The following is a 21,622-nucleotide window of genomic DNA, read 5'->3' as shown; positions in this document are numbered from 1 at the left end:
CAGCTCTTAAAAAGGCTCAGAAACTAGGGAGGAACACGTGCCAGGTACGTGTGTGTGGCACTTTCTGGAGCGATGCTTCTCCAGACTGCTGCACGGCTGCCACGCAGCACCTGGGCTGCTCCACAATGAGATATCCCACACAACATGGGCACCACCACCAAAATCTCTGCTATCGGTGTAGGCAGAGCTGACAGCTCACCCACCATGTGCTGGTGGGCTGGCCAGTGCACACACAAGAGCACTAGTGTGGCTCTCCACTCCAAAACAAGAGTCAGAGTGCAGCGCCTTAAACTCCTTGTTGGTGAAAAGGCACTGAATTCGACGAAGAAATTTTAACACCACAAAACGTGATAAAATCGTAAAATGTGCCCTCCCGTTCAACACAGGTTGCAACACTTCAGCTTTTGGCAGAGACCGGTAGTTTGCATGTGGCTAAACGTGTCTTGTCAAAAGACCTCCCCATTTTGTGTTGGTGTCACAGGTCACTGCATCTGCCTCTCCCCCAAAACGCACTGCGGGTGAACCTCACGGGTGGATTAAACGTCAGGAGGACGCAGGAGCTGCTCAGCCAGCAGAGATGGTGGCCTGCCAGGGTTTTTTTGTAGCAGCTCCGTTAGCTTTTCCTGTTTGCGTTTCTTACCTTCTTCTTCACAGGCCACGTGGCTCCTGGGCCCCTCATGGTGGTATCCACCCACTTGATGGTGCGCAGGCAGTCATCCCAGTCTTTAATCTGCTCCGGCGGCAGCGGGAAGGTGATCCTAGCCACCTTGCACTTCACAGGGTGCATTTTGAAGGTGACCGCGACATCCGATTTCAAGGTCACTGTGATGGCCTTAGCACAGCCAGCATGGAGGTGTCCCACCTAGGGAGAACCAGAGAGCCAAGACCTAACTGGAATCACTAGCAAGGGCAGGACTGACAGCAAAGAGATCGATCGATGTGGTGAGCAGCTGTGCCAGGAATCTGCCTCTTACCGTGTATTCATCTGGGGTTTGACAGAGGAAAATACAAAAGATGCCACCTCCCGCAACACTGAGCCTTTTCTGTGGGGTTGACAGCCCCGCGCCAGCTAAGCCAGGGATTGCAGCTCCTTTGTGGCACTGAAACAGGCTCTCACCGGTACGTGGTGACTCCCTGCCAGCTCCTGGGAACCCGCCGGGCAGGGCTGGAGCAATGGGAAAAGGCAGAGCCATCCAAACTCACCTTGGGGGAGAAGTGAAATGGGGTGTCTGCCAGCCACTCAAACCGCATCGCCTCCGTCCTGCTGCGGTTGGTGATGGTGAAGGTCACGCTGTAGGGTTTCCCGATGTGACAGTCCCCGAACGGGATGTGATTCACTCTGGCAGCTGCTAGGAAGGAGAGCAGGAGGTCTCAGTGTGCCTGAGGTCCATCCACCCCCCTCACATCCACAGAGACAGGCGTGGCCAACTCTTCCTTGCTCCAAGCCTTCCTCCCTGGGGAGACGCAGTTCCCCATCCTACCGCTCCCATGGAAGCGCCCTGCCACATCCCTAAACCCGTGGCTGTGGCTGTGCAGAGCCACGCAGCACAGCATGCACTGCCCCTCTGCACAGAGCCAGCACGCTCCCAGACCGCCAGGCCAGGGGGTGACAGCACAGGCTGCGTATATCGAGGGCACAAATCATTAGACACGGGCTTCATCTCCATAGCATACCATGGGCTGGCAGCCCTCCTTTTGGAGATACTCAGCTGAACGCGGGTATCTCTGACCCTTCCCTGCTAGCCTGCAAGCTTCTCCCTTGACAGACGATCTTCTCTTCTGCTCTCAAGCTGCCTCTTAAGCCTCTGCAGGCTACAAAAGGCAGCAGGATCTGGCTGCTAAAGCTGGACCGCAGGTGCGCGGCACAGGGTGAGCAGAAACGTCTGTTTTCCTGTTCCTTGATCCACCTGGGCAGCCTTTCCTCTCTTACCCTCAATTACGTCTTCCTCTAGATTGCCCTCAGCATTCTCCTCCTCCTCACTGTCTGCCACCAGTCCGTGGATGTTATCTAGCGTGAAGTCATCCTCGTAGCCTTCGCCCACCAGCTGAATGTCGGTCTCCTCATACGGGTTGTTCACCACCGACAAGTGGATCCTGCCTTCCACACGTTGGGCCAGGGTGGGTTTGAAAAGCACGTCAAACTCTGCTAATTCCCCACGGAGCAGGACCAGGAGAGCGGTGTGAGGCTTCCTCTCTGCACAGCAATGAAATCAGCGACAAGTGATACAGCTGTACCACTGAAATATTTCTGTGGGGCGTAAGGGGTTGAAACCCAGCTACCTCTAAGCACAGGTTCTCCCACCAATGGTGCCAGACCCTCCTCCTATGCTCACAAGGCTACGACAGCACCACGCGTATCACTGCTGAAGTGTCTTAAACACAGGTTAACACCCAGCGCTCACTCAAACTGCAGTCAGTCAGCTCCTGCCACACGTAAAACTGAGCCAAAGAATGGGTTTGGCTTCTGTTGGCTGGCTGTGGGCTCAGGGGCTGCCTCCATTCAGGCTGCTACTCCCACACGCAGCAAAGACCTCAGATGGTCCGCTCAAGTGGTGACAGCCCCCCGCAACTCAACCCACCATGTCCAGAGGAACAGAAAAAACTTCCAACCACTTTCTAGGAGGAAGCCGTGCGCAGAGTCCACATGAAAAGCTGGGGGTACGGAGAGCCCCAGCGAAGAAACAACATCTAACATTTGGCGGCTGCTTGGCCAAGCCAAGAGCAGGGCACACATTTCTCCCCTGTGTGGATGACCGCGCTTCACGCTTACTGGATTTACCTCCTGCAGGAGAGTCCTCCTTCACGCCCCCAGCTTGGTAGACGCATTGTGTGGTGGGCCTGGCTTTCAAGAAGAAAACTCCCGCTTCATCCAACAGGTCTATCGTCAACTGAGAAAAAGGAACACAGAGCACAACCACACTGCTGTGGGTACAGGGTGACACGTGGGTTGGCACCGTACTGGTGCTGGTCCAGCACGGGGCATCCAGCATGCTTCCCCGCTTCAAACACAGCTCTTAGCTAAACTTACAAAGTTCAAGTAAAACTAGACAGAAAAAAGAAGCGTTCAGAGGCGCTGGGATACAAAAGTAATGAACAGAATTTTTCATTAAAGTGTAGTAAAATGGGATCAAATACAATCTAATGCAACTAGGACATCACACGTGCCCACCCGAGAATCAAAGCGTGAGAAGAGAGATGGGGGGAAAACACCCCACCAACTTTCTTGCGTTGTATTTAACTGAAAAGGATAGGCTAGTCAGAAAAATCGCATTTCCAAGAGGAACTCTCTTCCTGGAAATTACAAGTCAGTCATTTGCTTAAAAAGAATTTCTGAGAGCTGTTTCCAGGTCTGCCATGCTTTCTGGGACCTTTTCTCCACGAGACAAGCACTTGTTCCCAGACCAGAGCGTTCCCTGAGCAGGTCCTCACCTGGACAGGTAGGGTGCCACCATTATGAAGGACCAGAGGGAGCTTTTGTGAATCACCCAGCAACAGCTTCTTAAAGACCAGCAGAGGGTTCCCTCTCTTACTGTGAAGTACCGGGCGCAGGACTGTCACCCGAGGCAGAGTCCCATCTCCACTGACACGGAAGGTCAGGCTTTGCGCTTTAATTGCTGCAGGGCTGCAGGAAAGGCAGAGGAGAGATCATGACGGCCGGCACTAACCAATTTCCCACCTGGCAAGCAACAAAGAGGGGCCACCCACTGCATTTTCCCTGGCTGGTGCTCCTGTACCCCACGACACAGGTCTCCTCCACCCCCCTCCTCCCAATCCAATCAGGGCCATTCACAAGAGCTCTGAAGAGCCAGAGCCTTCCAGAGTAGCAGTAAAAGAACATGTCACTGAATTGAATCATGCAGCACAGCAGGTAAATAATGAGGCGAGAGGTGAGACATGGCAAATTCACTGGCTGCGATGATATGAGACACATGCAAAAAGCACGAGCGCAGCATGGAAATAGTATAAAAGCAAGAAGGGAAAAATAAATGGCACCATCAGTAATGATTATTTCCAGGGACGCTAAAAAAGGAATTGCGTACTAGAGCAGAAAGCTGACTTGTCCTGACTCAGCCACTAAACGGCTGGGGAAGAGCCGGTCAGAGCCCTGGTACACACGTCCCAGGACAGGGGAACTGGGCTCCTCTTTTAGAAGGGCTCCAGTCGCTCCTTTGACAGAGAATAGCTTAACATACCCCAGGTAATCACATACAATCATCTCATTTTAACAGAAACAAGGAGGAAATAATGCACGCTGGCTGGCTGGCACAGAAACGGCTTCATCTAAACCTTTGTCCTTGGAAAGCCCCAGCTCAACTGTTGCACATCTCCATTTCTTGCTGATTCACTAACTCCCAGCTGGCTACCAAATGCTGCACTGTCTTCACAGTCACTCGCAGAGGCTAAGCTATAACCCCTTCTCTTTCTACTCTGTCTAGTAGTTACCGCCTCCTCTATTCTCTAATGCTAAGCACTCTGCCTAAGGCTACCGAGAGCATCAGGGTTAACAAGAGGTCGGGGTCCTCCCAGAGGAGGGGCAGCCATCAGGCAGGTCCCCCCGCCCAGATTTCACAGGGGGAGTTACCTCGCCAGGACATCGAGGGAAGCCTCAAAAGTGCACTGGTAGCTCTGCATCATCTGTGGAGTGAAGGTCACCGTAGCAAAGGCGTGGGAGCAGCTGGGCACGCACATCCGAACGGGATCCACCTTGAAAATGTCACTGATGGGGCTGTGAAACTTGGGGGAACCCACAGAGCCGTGTTAGGAGGAAACATCCTTCAGTGTTTCGTACGCAGTCTTATTCTTATATGCGTCACCGGGAACAGCCCCAGACAGCGTGTCTCCCTTCCTGCTTGCCCTGGGCAGGCTCCTTCCATCGCAGGGGTGACTCCAAAGCGGTGCTGACCTTGCACAGGGAGCCCAGGAGCGCAAAAGCTGGCTTTGAGCACTGGGCAGCCACCCCAGCACACAAGGGAGGGGGGCACTGCACGGAAACCCCGCAACTAACCTCGAACTGGCCTTTAAAGAGAAGGAAAAGGCCAGGGAGCCTGAGGGAATGGTCTGCTTTGAGCCCAGGCACGTCAGGCCAGTAAAGGCCCCCTCTGAGCGGGCTTCCAAGAGATGTGCAGAAGGGTTTGGGTCTCCCACCAAAGACCCAGCCAGAGCGGTGAGCCAAAGCCTTGCTCGAGACGTGCCAAATTCAGAACTGCCACCCTGGCACTGCTGCTCCCCCCTGTAGCCTGACCTGCACGGAGCTGGACTAGGGCGGGCAAGAGGAAGCAACGAGTCTGGAGAACAAGGCAGCGCAGCCTGTAAAGAGCAACGGTCACCTTGGCCTCTTGTTCTTACCTCACCGGCGATGGGTTTGATGGAAAGGACCACATTGCAGGGGACTTTGTTGACATTGTGGATCTCGAAGCGAGCTGTGGCCCGGTGCCCAACCCGAACGTCGGTGAAGATAAACTTGTTCTCATCTCTGACATACACACCCTTGTCTCGCACCGTCTGCGGGGTCTGGCAGAGGTTGACGTTGCTGCAGATTCGATGCTCCTCAAAGATGGACTCGATGTCATCAACCACAAATGCTGCGGAGCAGAGCAGAGGGAGGGCTGAATGCTGAATTCCTGATGAATTTTTCGGGACCCTGCTGGCCTCTCGGAAGGCTTGATAAACCCTTTCTGCCCAGGTCACTGCAAAACCCAGCCTTGGGCGGGGAGTCGGCTGCGAGGATGGAGCTCAGTCCCAGTCAAGGAGTATTGCTTTCCTTTTATCCTTCCATGCATCCCTCCCAGCCTCTCCCCGCTGGCTGACTTGAAAAGAACTGGAACCTCTGAGGATTTTAGGGTTTAGCTTCAAGGTCAGGGCGCCTCTCTAACCAAGCAAGAAGTTCAGGTGCTGACCAGCAGCAGGTCTGGCTGTGGGAACCTGCGGACGGGGCGTACCTGGGAGGCAGGACTCAGCCAGCAGGGTATAGGGGATGCCGAGGGGATTGTCCTGGGGGTCTCTGTCGCTGATATCGATGCGCAGGTGCTCCTCGCACGTCCCCAGTGATTCCGCAGAGCAATCCACCGTGATCATCTGCTGGCCCCCAGGAGGGATGGAACCAAAGCCAGGGTACACCGTGAACATGCCTAGAGTGAGGCGAGCCTGCAGAAAGAGTCCCAGGAGAGGCTGACGTCCAGCAGCCCAGCCTTGAGCATCCCCAGCAAGGAGTACGCCACTCCTCAACCTCCAGCCAGGCCGAGCCCCCAGTCCCAGGGCAGGGAGGGATGACTCCACGGCCCAGAGGCAGCCCCAGGACGAGAGGGACAAGCCAGGAGGAGCTGCAGGCCTATCCTGGCTGGCACAGAGGACGGAGTTTGGGTGTAAAAGGTGAAGGTGCTAGCTGGGATCCTCCAGCCTCAGGGGTAAAACAGGAGAGCAGAAATAACTGTGAGAAGTGACGGGAGGGAAGGGAGGGGACTGGGAAGACGAAAACACAAGGTCATCTGGTATCTATGGAGTGGGACTTCAAACAGGAACGTGCCCACATCTGTGGTATTCACAGTCCTATTTTGGCTAGCAGCCACCAAAACACGGGACCTGCTCCTCTCTCTTGACCCCACAACTCCAAGTCTGAGCCAGAGCACGGGACTGTCAGTGCAACTGAGCAGCTCCTGCCTCTGCTTGTGGCTGGGAGATGACGGACCTCCATCGTGCAGACCATGTCCCACCCCACTGTGTGACACGGAGCCCCCATCAGCGTCCTCCCCCAGCACCCGCAGCAGTGTGTCTTGGGGAGCGGGAGCCACCCACCTGCATGGAGGGGCTGGCAACCTTCTGCAGCGAGCGCTTGCTTTTCTTGGCTGAGGAAGTCCTTTGGTGTAAGTTCTCACTCTTGCCAGAGTGGGCAGATTTCATTTGACATCCACTAAGAGGAGAAAGCAGAAACATCCATCATGCTGAGCCCCCACCCTGCCTTCCTCTGAAGCCAAAGCTGACCTTCCCCTCCCCACAGAGGAAAGCCTCCCTGCCCCTCACAGCCCCGGCGGCACCTCCTGCAGCTTACAGACAGCTCAGCTGTATCACCAGCTTTGCCCGACACACGGGGACACTGAGGCACTTTTCCACTCCCTGTTCACAAGCAGGTGACGTGAACTGGACAATAACCCAGGTGTCTGGGCTGCCTGTCACACACCAGCCACGCTGTCGTGCCTCCTCAGGCAGGACAGGTGATGCAGGTCTTCTCTCACCTTTTCTCTTGCAATCGGGATGCGTCCTGGTCTGCTCGGTAGATGAGGAATTTAAAGTCAAGGCTGCCTTTGTTCTCCAGCATGAAGGTGCAGGTTTTCCTGCTGCCCTTCACCATGGCACCGAAGTTGATGAGCGAGGCGGGGTGAATGCTGTACTTGCTGAACACAGCTTTCGCCGACACCCTCACTGGGATGACGGCGACGGTCTCGCCTCCTCCGCAGATGCTGGGCTCCATCACCTGCAGCCAGAGGAGGGCTTGGTAAAACCAGCAAAGAGGCCAGCCTCTGACTCTGTTCCCTGATCCCATCCCAGGTCCCCATCAGCTCATCCTCCCTGTTTCAACGCCTCCTCCGGAGCCAGACTTTCAGCTCCGCTTAGGAAGCATCACAAATGTTTTCTGAGACATTGCTGTCACCTACGAGAATTACCCAGCTAAAGCCCTCCTTCCAGAAGGCACCTGTCCTGCTCACGCTCCCAAGACGTGCTGTGCCACCACTGCCTGGCTGGGGCAGCTCACCTGGTAGTGCAGGACGGGTTTGTCCTCGATATTCACTTCCGTCTTGGGGTGGAAGAACACCTGGACCTGCACAGGGCGCCCGGAGGCAGCCAGCAGGCCCTTCTGCGGCTGGATAGTGAAGTGGCTTGCCAGGTCTGGTATGGTGGTGCCTGCAGCTTTCAGCTGGAAACTGGGGAGAAAGGGAAGGAACAAAGACCTCTGCAGTTAAAAGTACAAGTGCCACCAGCACAGCCAGGGCTTGACATAAGACCATAAAAAAATTAAAAGGGAAAGAGTCCAGCTCTGCTTGGGGAATCTCAGATCTTGAGAGAGTGCAGACCATCATGAGTGTTGCAAACTAACCTCGACAGCCAATTTTCTCATCCCCTCCTTTAAAGAGTCATAAAGAGAAAGGAGCTGCCCCTCAGAGGAAGGCAATGGATCTCAGCAGTGAGTGGCTTCAATTTCAGGGCCTCTCCTTCTGGTTCCTGCTCAGCTGTGAAGGACTTCTGGTGTGGGGCTGCATTCTCCCTTAAAGTCTTTGAGATTAGGGAGCCCGGGCTTTTTATTTAACCAGACCACGAGGCAGCCAGCACGGGAAGCGGTTCTAGCCATGGGCAGGAGGAGAAGGCAGGCCTGGGCAGATGGTGGCACCACGCGTTCACAGACCAGGCAGCTGGACCCACCTGTACGCAATCTCGTACTTCCCCTTGTTCCTCAGAGTCAGCACTTGCTTCGCATCATCCAGGACTTTCAGGACTCCAAAATCCACGGTGCCACCTGCACCTGCAGAAAACCCGCAGAGCCAGGCAAGAAACGGGGAGTATTTGTGAGCTGCTACAGACCACACCAAGTGACAAGACAGATATTTCAACACTTCCAGGCCAATTTCAATTGGCCTCTCAATACTGAAATGGGGCTTATAAGAAAGGTGGGCACAGGTGTTTCCTGGGGGGCTGTAGTGACAGGACAGGGGGCAATGGCTTTGAACTGGAGGAGGGGAGATTTACATGAGCTGTTGGGAAGAAATTCTTCACTGTGAGGGTGGCGAGGCACTGGCAGAGGCTGCCCGGAGCAGCTGTGGCTGCCCCACTCAAGGCCAGGTTGGACGGGGCTTGGGGCAACCTGGGCTAGTGGAAGGTGTTCCTGCCCATGGCAGGGGGGTTGGGACAAGACAATCTTTGAGGTCCTTTCCAACCCAAACTGTTCTATGACACTTGGAGTTCTCAGGCAGCCCAAAACCCTTCTCAGGAAGTTTCTGTTCTTGGAAATTTTCTTTAGCTACTTTGCTGCCCTTGCTCTTCTTACTCGGAGAATATCTGCAGGGTTTAGCAGGTGAGGAGCTGGGTTTCTGTCTTCTTGCTTCCAAGCACTGATCCAACAACTTTATGTGCCCTGCTGAGCCCTCAGGAGCTGCCAATTGCTCGCTCACATCGCTGTGGTTTCTAAGCCCCCAGACCAACCTGCACACTGCAAAGCTCAGGGGCGAGAGACTCGAGGCTGGCTGTGCCCTGACAGCCCTTCACTCCACTCAACTTGCAGGATACGCGCTTTATGTGACCGGGCCACGCTTGCATGCTACCCCATCCCAAGCGCTTTGGTTGCTCACCTGCCAAGGCAAGGCAACGCACCCAGACTGCTTTGTTTTGGGGCGTCCACTGACCTTTAGGAATGTTGATGATTGGAGCAACATCATAGCCCTCTGCAGAAACGAGGATATTTTCGGTCTGGACAATCCCCAGGATGTTTTCTGCATCTGAAACCTGAGGCAGCGAGAAACGAACAGTGCTTAGACCGTTCTCTTAAATTCTTTTGGTAGACAACATACGAGTCCTTGTCTCTGCTGGCTGCTTCCACCATGGCCTCCCCTGCTTGACAAGCACTTGTGGATTCCCAAACTCTCCCAACCTGCTCATCTCACGGGCTGACCCAGCGAGATGCTGCTGCAGTAAGAAGCCCTACCAGCCCAGCTCGGCACTCCTTCAGCAGGGAGTGCTGCCGCGGAAGCACCCGGGGAGACACAGCGATGGAAAAACAATCTCAAGAATTGTGAGGTGTCCCAGAGCAGGTGGCATTGACCGTCAACCCTCTCCCCTTCAATCACCCAGCATCCTCACTGAAGTGCAGCCCCCAAACCACGGGGAACAAAAGCCCAGGGTGACAGCTTGTTGCTCTCCGTTAAGAGCCCCGGACAGGCTCCAGCATGGGCGCAGGGAGCACGCCGAGGTCTGGACAACCAAACAACAGCATTCAACCACGCACAGCGGCAAGGTGGCTGTAACGCGGGCTCAGGACACAGCGCCTGGTTGTCTGGGCTGACGCAGATGCTCAGGGATGCACCATGTGCTCTGGTGAACCCAGGCTGAGGCAGCAGAAGTTGGGGTCACAGCAGCCTTGTGTCCCTCAGGTGCAGCTCTTCCTGGCCCGGCAGCACACATGCCCCCTGAAGCTCAGCTATAAGAGCAAGTTCCTTGCCGCTAAGGGCCTGCCCCCCCGGCGATGCGGGTAGAAAGGAACCTCGGGAAGGCTCATCCTTTGTCCCCCTCTTTGCAGGGAACCCTTCAAGCACAGCCTCCACCCCAAAGATCTTGTTGCCCTGCCAGGGAGGGCACAGTCCCCCTCACCTCCAGTCGGATCTTCTTCTCAATGTTGAGAGCCTTTGTGGGCTTGAAATACAGATGCACGTCAAACTCCGTGCGCGGACCAACGATGCCCTCACGTTGTGACACGGAGAAGTCCTCGCCCAGGTTTTCCAGCCCACAGAGCCGCCAGGCCACAGGCAGCAGGGTGCTGTTTCGCAGGACCAGGGTCTTGCTGTCCTCCCTGCAGAGGCAGAAAGACACCCTGCACCAGCTGCTCGATGGTCAGGATAGGCCTTGCAACTGAATGCATCTTGGAGCAGCCCTATGCATTAGTTTATATATATATCTTTATCTATACACATCCAGTATTTATAGTATCCATAACATTAGTTAAATGTTTTCTCTGTGTCACAAGTCTCAGAGGTGAGGTCCTGGGGAAGGGCTGGGTGCTAACGGTGTATCCAACAGAAGGGACATAAGGAGGAGCAACTGCACTGCTCTCCGAACCAGCAGACGAGATACAAATGAATCAAGATGCCCATTGCACCACGTTGCTGGGGGGCTACAGAGCTTGCGGCTGTCCTGAGAGAACCAAGCCAGCAAGGAACGGTGAGCAAGAGACCGGGAACTGCTGGCAGAAAGAGGGACGCCAGCCCAACATCCAGCCTGAAGGGCCGTGCAGCCAGCCAGAGAGGCTGAAGGTGAGCTCACCGACAGCACCCGTCCCCAGCAGAGGGGCCGTGGGATGACTGACCTGTGCAGAAGCAGCCTGTTGAAATGCACGCGCTTGGGGCTGACCCTCAGCTCCACCTTCACCCCCTGGCAGCACAGGGGGAAGACCACCGGCTCTGGGTTCTCCTTAATGCGGCAGACGAGCTTGTCTTCCACCAGACCAGCTGAAGTGGGGTACGCCCAAATGCTCAGCTTCTAGCCCCGTCCCCGAAACAAGAAATACAGAAGAGCACTCAGTGAGCAGGAGGAATGGCTCCTGGGCACTTACACCAGTGCCTGCCCTACCTGCTGTCCCCTACCTGCTTCTCGTTCGGTTTCAGCCTCATGCTGGGAGGTTCTACAAGGAACGTGTCCGCCTTGAGATCGCGCTCAAAGGAGAAATGCGCCTCTACTTCCAAGGGGGTGACGTTGAGGATGGTTATCGTCTCACAGTTGCTGGGATAGTCCAGTGCCTTGTACCTGTCCGCAAAAGGGGAGAAGGCTGCAGAGGAGACCGTCGCCTTCACGCCACACCAAGGAAAGCGCCATGTCCTGGCAGCGGGAGGCTGCACTGCAAGACCATGTTCCAACAAGCAGGCCAAGAAAAAGGATCATTTTCAGGGGCACACTGGATGCTATGTGTCTCCATCCTTGCGTTACTTTGATGTCCACCCCTGTACTTGGTGCCTCCAGCCCAGACACGTGATGATGCACAGGCCACTTAAAGAGCATTTTACAAATTAGAAATTCAAAGATGCCTGGAAAAACAGAGGTACTGCAGGCACGTGGGTTCTCCCCCTTTCTTTGTTGGGTTTCCTTCCCTGCAGGGTAGAAAGAAATGCTCTTGGAAAGAGCTTTTAAAAATAGTTTAGCTTTTGTCTTCCAAAACAGTCACGAGATTGCCTTGTATTTCACAGGTTAGCTCAAAGCCTGAGGGAAGGAAATAGAGAGGATTCATTCCCAAGAGGAATGCTGAATTTAAAAAAAACGTCCCTTCCCTCGGGTATGGAGCAGATTTGGGAGTTAAAGGGTTAAAAAGCACAAACAGAAACCCAAGGCCATGCAGCAGCCTGACTAAAGATCCCCTTTTGGTTTTTGAACTGTTTTGATTTCATTTGCTTGGGTTGTCAAAATACCACTAGCTCTCCAGAGCTCCCATGAAGAGGACAACTTAATTTCTACTATTGAAAAAAAAAGCTATGTTAAAAATAGAAATGCGCCAGCAGCTACAATGGCAACTTTTTCAGGCAGACTTTGTCCAGCATTGAGGACGGGGAAACAGAATTTCCATTTTCATTCCTCTGCAGATCCCCCACGCCCCCATATCCGCAGGTCGAATCATAAGGCCTTACTAATATTACAAACGGATGAATGTTTTACAAAACCATCAGCAGAGTAATTGCTTGTTCAGTCCACCTGTAGAGCTCAAAGCACTTTTAAAAAACACCATAAAGTTCATTTCGTAGGTGGCGAAGCTGAGATGCGGCGGGGGGACACAAGCTGCTCCAAGTGACCTTCAGGCTGGAAGCAGCACATGGCTCTGGCCACCAAGGCACCCACCAGGGAGGAAGAACAGCTCCGTCTCTCCCCTGCTCCTCCAGGACTCACTTGCCCATCATCTGCTCAAGTTCACACATCTGTGGCCCTTCAGCCCCCTGCATCTCCCAGGCAGGTCTCCACCTGGGCCTGCCCTGAATTGTGCCTCTGGGACGGCTCGTCCCCAGACGTGTCTGTGACAGCACGAGGCCCTGGAGGTGCCATCCCAACGTCCCATGCTGTGCAGGCAGCACATCAGGATGCTCGCTCAGGGCGGGGAGCACGTACCAGTCTCTTGACTTCCCACACAGCAGCGGTCCAAAGTGGAAGACACCCGTCTCCGTGACATACTGCTTGAAGACAATGTCATCGTCTCCCTTGCTCTTCCTTCGGTGGGGAAACACCAGCCTGGGCAGAGAAAACAGGGAATGAAGAGCTGTGAGATGCTCCAAGTAGAAAACCTGGTCAGAAAGCCGTAACCCTTACTGGTGGCCGCGGTACCAGTACGCCCAGCTCCAGGCATGGGACAAGATGCTGGGCGGCTCAGGCAGCACGCTCTGCCCGAGCCAGAAGGTCAGCGGGGTACAAGGGGCAGCCCTGGCTCTGAGCCCACGGGGGAGCAGCGTGGGAGGCTCCCAGGGGCAAGCCTTACCGTGGGTCTTGGCTGATGGTGGGGTACAGGCAGGTGCCCCTGCAGGGCAGCTGGTACAGTCGCTTTGTCCCCAGGATCTCAAAACGCAGCGTCTGCTCAAACTGGCCCAGCACCGTGGAGCTGAAGTGGACCTTCAGTTCCACCTCGCCGCGGGCAGGCACTATCCACCGGCAGCTGCTCAGCCTGGCAGTTAAAGAGAGGGCTTCAGACACGGCTAATGAGCAAACAAGACGAGGAGGAGGGCTGTGGACTCGCCATCCCACGGAGGCACCAACAGAGGGGCCCTGAGGAGCTGGGGATGACAGACCTCACTTGACAGGGTGGCCGCGAAGCAGAAGGATCTCCTCAGCCCTCAGCTCACCTGACATGTCTCGGCGGGGATGGGACCGTGTCCTCGCCGCTTTGGTGCGCCCCAGGAGAAGATACGGGTCCTTCCCTGTCCAGCCCCTGGAGACATCTCCTGCCCTGACTGGAGCTCTGCTTCTCTCTCGCAGCCTCCCAGCTGCCCGCAGCTTTCTCCTCGCTCGACTGGCTCCTCACAGGGGCGACCTGCTCCTCTGCGGTCTGAGCCACAAGGGGAGGGAGAAAACAGAGAGGTGAGACCTGCCCCGAGACATCCCCCTCCGGGAAAGCAAGCTGTGGGTTTGTTAACAATTAGGGGAAGCACTAAATAAACAACCACATCTGCCCAGGGACTTGGTCTTCCTCACCAGGTTTAGTTTTGCCTACAACACTCTCCTTGCCCAGGACCTCAAGGCAAGGCGAGGGCTTGAGGGGTTTTTTTAAACCGTTATTCTCATCTTACAGACATCACAGTGATCCTTCCCCACCCACCCCCCTGCCCTGGCACCTTCACTTCGGGCACAACGGGGGCATCCACGAGACTTACGGCAGCATTCTTGTCTTCTTCTGCAGTGGCGCCTTCTGGCACAACAAAGACAAAGTGCTTGAGGGCTTCTCCTGCTGCAGGGGCCATCCGCTCTGCCGGGTAGTGGATCACGGAGTAGAAAGCAGTAGGGGGAATGGGAAGCCCGGAGGGACCCAGTCCAAGGCTATCCAGGACCTAAAGCGTAAGAGAAAACCCTGTTTGTACCCCTGTCACCTTCATCCTCACACTCACTCCTTAAAGGCATGGAGCTTTTGGCAATGTGGTGGGGCTTTATTTATATGGGGCACAGCGCTTCTTCATGCCCAGTGGAGTGGGCAGGCTCCAGAGCAGTGCCAGGACCTACAAGTGGGACCTCGAGAGAAACCTCTCCCCGGAGTGACTCAGCTGAAGGAAACCTGAGCTGCCCTGCCCTGGGACCATTTGCAATGATTTCCAGGCTGGGAAATTCTCTCAACAGACGGGATGCTTGTACAGAGAGCACTCCTGCTTCCCACCCACCTGAGGGATGGTGAGAACCTCCCCCAGCCATGGGGCTGCTGCGGAGCCATTGTGGAACATCATCGGTGGCCTGGACCGGGGCCCAGGAGCACGGTAGGCTCAGCCTCCGAGCCTCACAGGGCTCTACCTGCTCTGCCGCTGGCAGCTCGCTGCTCTCCAGGATCTTCCTAGTCATATCTTCTGAGCCCAGCACCTGGATGTCCAAGCAGGGCACCCCGACACCCTGGCCTCTGGCTGACCCTTTTGCACCTTCCCCTTCCAGCTGAGGTATTCTGGCATCCTCAAGAGCCTTCAGTTTTGCCAGATGCTCTTTCTCCAGCCTCTCCTGATGCTCCTTCTCTCTGTCCCTCCAGCTCCTGGGGCTGGATGAGTGCTGGGGCTGCTCTTCCGCTGGGTGCCGTGCGTCCTCGTGGTTCAGGGGGAACAGCAGGATACCCTGAACCCTGTCCCAGGATGCCAAAATACGCGCAACATCCCTCTGCGACGTCTCGTAGATATTAAACCTCAGGGCCAAGTTCTCGCTGTCACTCTGGGCCTCATTTTTTGTTTCCCCCTCTTCCAGGTCTGTGGGGTGTGCAGCCGCTGCCAGGTGGGCATCCATCAGGGTGACCTTGCTCTGCTTTTGCTCATCTTCCTTTGTGCAGCGTGCAACAGAGCCCAGGCGCTTCCTTACAGATCGTGTCTTGACCACCCCCTTGGTGACCTCCGACCTCTGGCTGTTGGATGTGTTGGTGTTGCTGGTGGGACTGTTCATGCCCTGGGCAGGAAGAGCAAAAAAAGCAGGGAGCATTTCAAAGCACTGACTCAGGTGCTGTAGGGCAGCAATGATCTTTACAATAGCACCCCAAACCTCGCTCGAGACCTGTGCTAGGCACCCTATAAATCCCAGTTCAGAACATAGCTGGTACCCAGTTTAGCCCAACAAACCAAACTCTTCAGTGTCAGACTGATGAGGGGTCCTGCAAACCAGCTGAGGAACAGAACAGGTTCCCAAACCAAGCAGAGAACTTAAGACACCTCCTTACTCCCGTGCAGTCCTCTGGGTTCATTTCTGGTGCGCTGAGCATCCCTGTGGCTGGCTGCTTCTTTGCAAAGTCTGCCTGCTAATGAATACCTAAGGCCTGGGGGCATCTCCTGCCAGACATGTAGGAAAAGACCCCACATCCTAGACAGATCATGGCTCACAGGTGTAAGTCACAGGCAGAGTGGGAAGAAACGCTGGACTAAAACTACCTAGGGCTTCAGTAGTCAATATGTGGAGTTACATGAAGCCAGGACTCAAAGGCAGCATGATCTTAGTAGAGCAGCTCTAGCAGCAAACCCATGGGAAGACACCCCGGTGCAGCAGCAGCACGATCAGACCCCGGTGGTTGTTTCCCAGCGCAGCCCCACATGTTGCTCCTGCCAGGTGCTCGTCCCCAGCACTGCGTGGGGCTCCCTGAGGCACGGCGCAGCTCCGTAGGAAGGTCCCCAGGGCTTTCAGTCATCTCTGTAAACAACCACGCACCTGCTTGACACCAGGCCGGCTTTCCCTCCTCAAAGCATTCTCTTGGTCTTTTCCAGTCTTTCTCTTCCCCTGCTCAGAATTCTTCAGCTCTTCCTCCTTCAAGCGTTCCAGCTCCTGCCGACGCTTTTCCTCAAGCTCTCGAGCTAGCTGCTCCATCTCCCTTCAGCAAGCCAAACAGAAAACACGCCCGAGAGTCACCACCAGAAGTCTGGGCTTGCCGCCATCCCAGCTGGTCCTGCACTTCATTCCCTGACCCTGAGGCCAGGCAGAACCGTTAGGCCATCTCTGTGGACCTCCCTCAGCCTGGGGAGGCTGGGAATATCCCAAGTGAGGAGAGGTGGGAGGGGACCTCCAGGGCCAGCCAAACCTCAGCCTTGCTTCATAAGGTCAGCCTGGGCTGAACGAAGTGCGGAAACACACGCTCGCTTTAAGCGGGTCCCCCTCCCAGTTTCGGACTTAGCCTGTGCATCCTCCTCAACCCCTGCGGCCTCCCCTCCTGGGCTGCTTTGCTGGATCAGAGCTTCTCCCAGGCTGACCTGCTGCTGCAGCTGAGGGTGAGCCCAAGAGCCACCGGCTTCTATGGCCGGTGTCGCTCAGGAAGGAAAAACCTGGGAGATCAGCAAGGACTTCCCCTACGGCAGGACTGGGATCTAAACCAAGCCAGCACGGCTGTGCCTCACACCAAGCCACACCACAACCCCTCTGGTGTGGGGAAGAAGGGGGGTGAAGATGAGAATCAACGTAATTAACTTAGAGACACTTCTAAGGAGCAGCGGCCAGGCAAGCCCAGAGCCCAGGTGCCGGCAGCCACCGTCTAAACCCGCGGGCTCCCCGCTCAGCTGGAGAGAAGATGTTCTCTCCCGGGAGGAAGGGCCTTCCTCTGCTGGGAACCTGGGGGTGGAACTGCCCGCCTGGAGCAGACCCTTTCGGGCCTTCGCTCCGTGACCCCTCTGAGCTCAACCGAGGTCTCCGGAGCAGGAAAACCCTGCAGGGGCACCCTCCTGGGGAGTTACAGGCGCACAGACCTCTGCCTCCTCTCGCGCTGGACTTGGCGTATCTGGTTATGAAGCTGAATTTTCTGCTCCGCAGTGAGGGCATCATACTCATCCTCGTCCATCTCCCAGAGACGTTCTCTCTCCCTGCGGGCAGCTTCTTCCTGCTCCCGTCCTTCAGCCAAGGCCAGAGGAGAAACCATTAGCAGAGCTTGCTGTTGGGGGTGAGCTGCCAGGATTCACAGCTGTGTCCCGAGCCAGCCGATCATCCTGCCAGGAGGTGCTGGGGAGCTCACAGCCCTGCTCCAAAATTCAGATCAGCCCCTGAACTATCAACAGTTCACGGTGAGTTCCCGCGCCTTGCCTGGCTCCTGCGCACCAGCGTGGCGGGCAGCTGCTGCTGCTGCTTCGGTTCTGAGCCACAACAGCTGGCACTTGTGCCCAGGCTTTCACAGTAGAGACCAAGGGAAGTCTTCACAGCCTCAGCTCTGCTCTGCTGCATTTTAAGCAACTGTGAGCTGAGCGCTGGCTACACCCAGGCAGAAGGTGGAAGGATTAATAAGAGCACTTCTTACAAGCCCTGCTGGTAACCCAGATACACACAGATAAGGCTGAGTGCTTGACAGGGAAGATTTGAGAGGTGCGGAGATGAAAAGTCTCACCTTCCTGCTCTTTTGCAGCTGTCTCCCTGGCTTTAAAGGACACATAATCCTGGAACAGGTTCACGACATAGATGTGAGGCCGATTTCCAACAGCTTTGAGCAGGCAGAGGAGAGCAGATGCCATGTTGTGCGCAAAGAGGGTTTCCAGGCCATCAAACACCACGCCCTGGTAGCAGTCACTCAGCTGCGAATAAAGTTGAAAAGGAACAGCTTTTCTAGCCAGCTGTGGCACACACGGGGCTCTCAGCCAGTCAGTAAATGTCCACTGTCAGCAGATGTCAAAGGACACCAGCCATCGTTGTGTCCAGCGCATCGGCCCAGACAAGCTCTGATCTTTCCCCACGTTCTGCCACCTTGGGGCATCTGCAGCTTCCCCCAAGGATCCCTGCGTGCAGCTCGGGGCTCCTCCGAGAGCAGATACAGACCTCCTCTCCAAACTGCCTCGCTGCCTGTCTCTCCGGAGCAGGAACGCAGCATCTGCCCCCACCCCACCCCACGTACCTGGAGCCTTTCAGAGAGGATGGCCACCAGCAAGTCCTCGGGCAGCACGCAGCTCAGACAGCCCAGCCCTCCCTCTGTGCTGCCACCGATGCTCAGCCATCGCTGCGCAGGGACGCAGGGAAGGGGAGGGTGGAGATGAGAAATGGAGGAGCCCTGCAATGTTGAACGCCACAAGTAAACCAAACCACTTGGGTAACCCCTGAACAGTTCCAACTGCTGGGCTTGCAGCCAGGGTTTCCCACTAGCGGGAGGCTCGAACCAACCCTGCAGGCCAGCAGCTCCAGGGGACAACCCTGGAGGACACATCCCGTGGCTTGCAAGCCCCCGGCACAGCATCCCGCAGCTTTGCCCACTGCCTGCGGCCACATTAGCCAGGACTGCGCTTTGCCAACAAACTGTTGAGGCCCAGTCGAGATTTCTGCCAGAGCACAGGGGTTTGTTCCCACCCCAAGCATGCCCAGCTGGCGCTCTGCACCACACACCCACACACCAGCCCCCACTCTAAGCAGCCCCTTCGCTTCTCAGATGCAACAGAAAGGACCCAGGCATTACCCAGCGCAGATCACGCTTCACCTGGCAGCTTGTCGAATCCCTTCGATGCTGTTCCCGGGATTGGGATGCACGGCCATGCGGCTTCCTCTTGCTTGCTGCAGTGCTCACCGGCCTTTGGGAACTCGGGGACTGCAGGCTGCCGTCCTCCTCAGAGCTGGACTGGCGCAGCGCTGAGCTGTGCCCGGCCTTGGCGCGGCACTGCACGCTGAGAGAGACATCTGCATTGTGACCTGCAGAGGGGACAGATGGCTCAGCGGGGCTGGTGATGGGTGCTGCGGGGAGCAAGCAGGCACCTTCCACCCCTGGCAGGGACACAACACTTGTCCCCCAGCCTGCTGGGCACTAGCAGCGCTGCTCTCCAGAAGCAGCTCCTGCCCTGCTTCCCTTACTAGCACGATAAAGCTGAGAGAGGACGGAAAGGCCAGAGAGTTTGTCGTGCACAGCCCCGTGTCCCTCCTTAATAAACATGCACACAGGTGACACTTTGCACAGCAGCTCCCCTATGGATCAAGCCAAAGATTCGTCCCCCAGCACCATCATTTTCCTACCTTGCACCCATCCTGCCTTCTCCCGTGGAGACTGTAACGGGCAGCCCTGCCCCAGCAGCATCACCCATCTCCATGGAAGCTAAACCCTCTGCCTGGGATAACCCCACCTGGCACCCAGAGCCTTTTCCCTTCCACCAGCTCCCAACCACCCAGGTTCAAAGCTGAGCAATGTAAAACGTCCCCTGCCAAGGCCAGCGTCTGGCCTCACCCTGCAGAGCTCAGGGCAACAACTGCCCAAGAAAGTTTCCCCAAAGTCTCCAGTCTCACATGGAGCACAGCACAGCACGTGCCAGCTCCGCAACCTGACAGTGTCAGTATAGGGGGAAAAAAAAATACATTTCCAGAGAAAAAGAGCTCATCTGCAGTGCGTCTCATCCAAAACTCCTCCAAGAGGTTATTCTTCCCTTCCTCTCATGTCTGTGAAGCCACACTCACAGTCAGTCACCTAGAGCTTAATGAGCCACTTCGGAGGGTTATTCCTTGTTCAAGCGGGCAGCAGTTCTGCCTGATGGCCACAGGGAGCAAGCTGGATTCAGCTCGGAGAAAATGTGTTTATAAAGCTCTGAGAAAGGTATGGGTGTACTTCACCACTCCCAGAAAAAGGAACGTGTGTCAAGAAGCCCAGAGGCAGTAAAAATGCCTTTGTCTGACCCCTCAAAACAGAGCTTCTTATTCACCCGAGCTGTGTTATGAAATGGCTCTGCATTTCTACACGCTGGCACCCATGCTCCCCAAGAGACCCAAGGGCTGCCAAACTCCTCTGGAGCAAGCAGAAGCAGGTGGCCATGGTGGGTTTCCAAAGCGCCGCTCTGCGCCCAGTGTTCCTCCTTACCCTCATCCTCTGTCTCCTTGTGGCTCTGCTCAGCGGCAGCCCTGATGCACAGCTCCCGGGCACGGAGCCCTGCCGCGCTGCTCCCGTCAGAGATGGCTTCTGTCACCACGGCGTCGATGGACAAGCAGGCAGCGCCGTAATATTTGGACAGGGCGACCGCTGCCGCTGTCTTTCCTTGAGAGAGAGAGGAAGGCGGCTTGGTGACATTTGCAGGTGAAGCATTCTCAGCGACAGGCTCTGGAAAGCCCCCCCAGAGGCTTTGCAGGTTTCAAGGACGTTCAGAAAGCACATGTCCCTTTAGGGGACACCACGAGGGAGGCAGCTTCAGCACGGTCAGAAGCGCTGAACTCCAGAGCCAGGTGGATCGCCTCCACCTCCGGTTCAGCCCAGGACTTTGTCCCTTGTGGTGTGACCTCAGCCCTGGGCCAGGACATTGTTTCGAGCCCTGGCCCACCACCACCGTTCGCTACCCTGTGCTGGTGGGTGCCAGCTGGGCGCAGTCTGGGGGTCAGCATGGGCTAGGGGCTGCTCCCATGAGGAAACACGGGCACCAGGCAATGTGGTCCCATGCAGCAAGAGGGACATGGCCACCCCATCTGGGGGGACAAGAGCCTAGCTATAGGGACACAAGATGAGCCACAGCACTGGCACCAGCTAGGCAGAGGCCTGGGACCGTTTCACGGACCAGCAGAGCTGTGGCTTGCCTCGCTTCGCTTCAACTGGCCGACCAAGCACCACGGCCCACCAGGATAAGTCTCTCCTGCTTCCCGCTCTCCTTGCAGCCAACAGCTCACGCACCTGTCCGAGGTGCCCCATGGACGATGATGACGATCCCTCTGCGGCTTCCGCCTGTGCGCCGTTCGGCAGAGATATCGATGCCCAGGTGGCGGGCGATGGCCCTACGGACAGGGCTGTCGGCCAGCTCTCCTGCAGCCTCCTTGCTGCTGCTGGTGCTCTGCTGGTGCTCTGCTGTGTAGAACCAGGTAGAAAAGTCAGCCTCCTGCCTCCCTGGGACCCTGATCGCCCTCCCCATCCCCTCAGACCCTGGGAGAGGAGACTGCTGCAAGCAATGTCACAGCCCAGATCTCATCGTGCCCGTCCTCGAGGCTCGCGCAGATCCAGCTGCTGGCGAAGGGGCCTGTTCAGAGCACAGTAAGTGGGGTGGCAGGAGGAGGAAAGAGCATCTGGCAACACCCAGGAGGCCTGGGCCACATCTTCCATGAACCCTCCCCACGGTCCTCATGGGAGTTTGGTCCCGGGTCCTGGTGCCTAAGGGGGGTGACAGGTGCAACTGGGCATTGGGAACAGTCCCGAGGGAGATGGCACCAGGCTGCAGTGAAGCAATGGAGGTGGCACTGAAGTCCACCGCTGGGGCCCTTTTGCCACAACGGACAAAATAGGTGAAGAGCTTCGGGTTACCACCCGTCCCGCGTC

General features: G+C 56.2%; 1 protein-coding gene across 1 annotated transcript in view; it reads right to left on the bottom strand.

Moving 5' to 3' along the window:
- The window catches only part of LOC308063679 (hydrocephalus-inducing protein homolog), a gene marked incomplete at its 5' end in the record, with an annotated part of 100,414 nt that overhangs the window by 4,922 nt on the left and 73,870 nt on the right, over window positions 1-21,622 (bottom strand). The window contains 28 exons of the mRNA XM_080386980.1: window positions 641-862; window positions 1,204-1,346; window positions 1,931-2,194; window positions 2,780-2,888; window positions 3,430-3,622; window positions 4,583-4,734; window positions 5,347-5,582; window positions 5,940-6,144; window positions 6,793-6,907; window positions 7,230-7,535; window positions 7,701-7,916; window positions 8,413-8,512; window positions 9,390-9,489; window positions 10,351-10,549; window positions 11,063-11,235; window positions 11,340-11,499; window positions 12,844-13,036; window positions 13,251-13,390; window positions 13,569-13,771; window positions 14,097-14,270; window positions 14,722-15,351; window positions 16,102-16,261; window positions 17,127-17,268; window positions 17,756-18,020; window positions 18,257-18,358; window positions 18,917-19,038; window positions 20,189-20,362; window positions 20,987-21,157. Of these exons, the coding sequence (XP_080243106.1) occupies window positions 641-862; window positions 1,204-1,346; window positions 1,931-2,194; window positions 2,780-2,888; window positions 3,430-3,622; window positions 4,583-4,734; window positions 5,347-5,582; window positions 5,940-6,144; window positions 6,793-6,907; window positions 7,230-7,535; window positions 7,701-7,916; window positions 8,413-8,512; window positions 9,390-9,489; window positions 10,351-10,549; window positions 11,063-11,235; window positions 11,340-11,499; window positions 12,844-13,036; window positions 13,251-13,390; window positions 13,569-13,771; window positions 14,097-14,270; window positions 14,722-15,351; window positions 16,102-16,261; window positions 17,127-17,268; window positions 17,756-18,020; window positions 18,257-18,358; window positions 18,917-19,038; window positions 20,189-20,362; window positions 20,987-21,157 (5,369 nt within the window). The remainder of the gene's footprint in view (window positions 1-640; window positions 863-1,203; window positions 1,347-1,930; window positions 2,195-2,779; window positions 2,889-3,429; window positions 3,623-4,582; window positions 4,735-5,346; window positions 5,583-5,939; window positions 6,145-6,792; window positions 6,908-7,229; window positions 7,536-7,700; window positions 7,917-8,412; window positions 8,513-9,389; window positions 9,490-10,350; window positions 10,550-11,062; window positions 11,236-11,339; window positions 11,500-12,843; window positions 13,037-13,250; window positions 13,391-13,568; window positions 13,772-14,096; window positions 14,271-14,721; window positions 15,352-16,101; window positions 16,262-17,126; window positions 17,269-17,755; window positions 18,021-18,256; window positions 18,359-18,916; window positions 19,039-20,188; window positions 20,363-20,986; window positions 21,158-21,622) is intronic.

The sequence above is a fragment of the Falco punctatus genome (genome assembly GCF_963210335.1).
Source record: "Falco punctatus genome assembly, chromosome: 4".
NCBI classification, from domain to species: domain Eukaryota; kingdom Metazoa; phylum Chordata; class Aves; order Falconiformes; family Falconidae; genus Falco; species Falco punctatus.
This window is presented reverse-complemented; position numbering and strand designations above follow the sequence as displayed.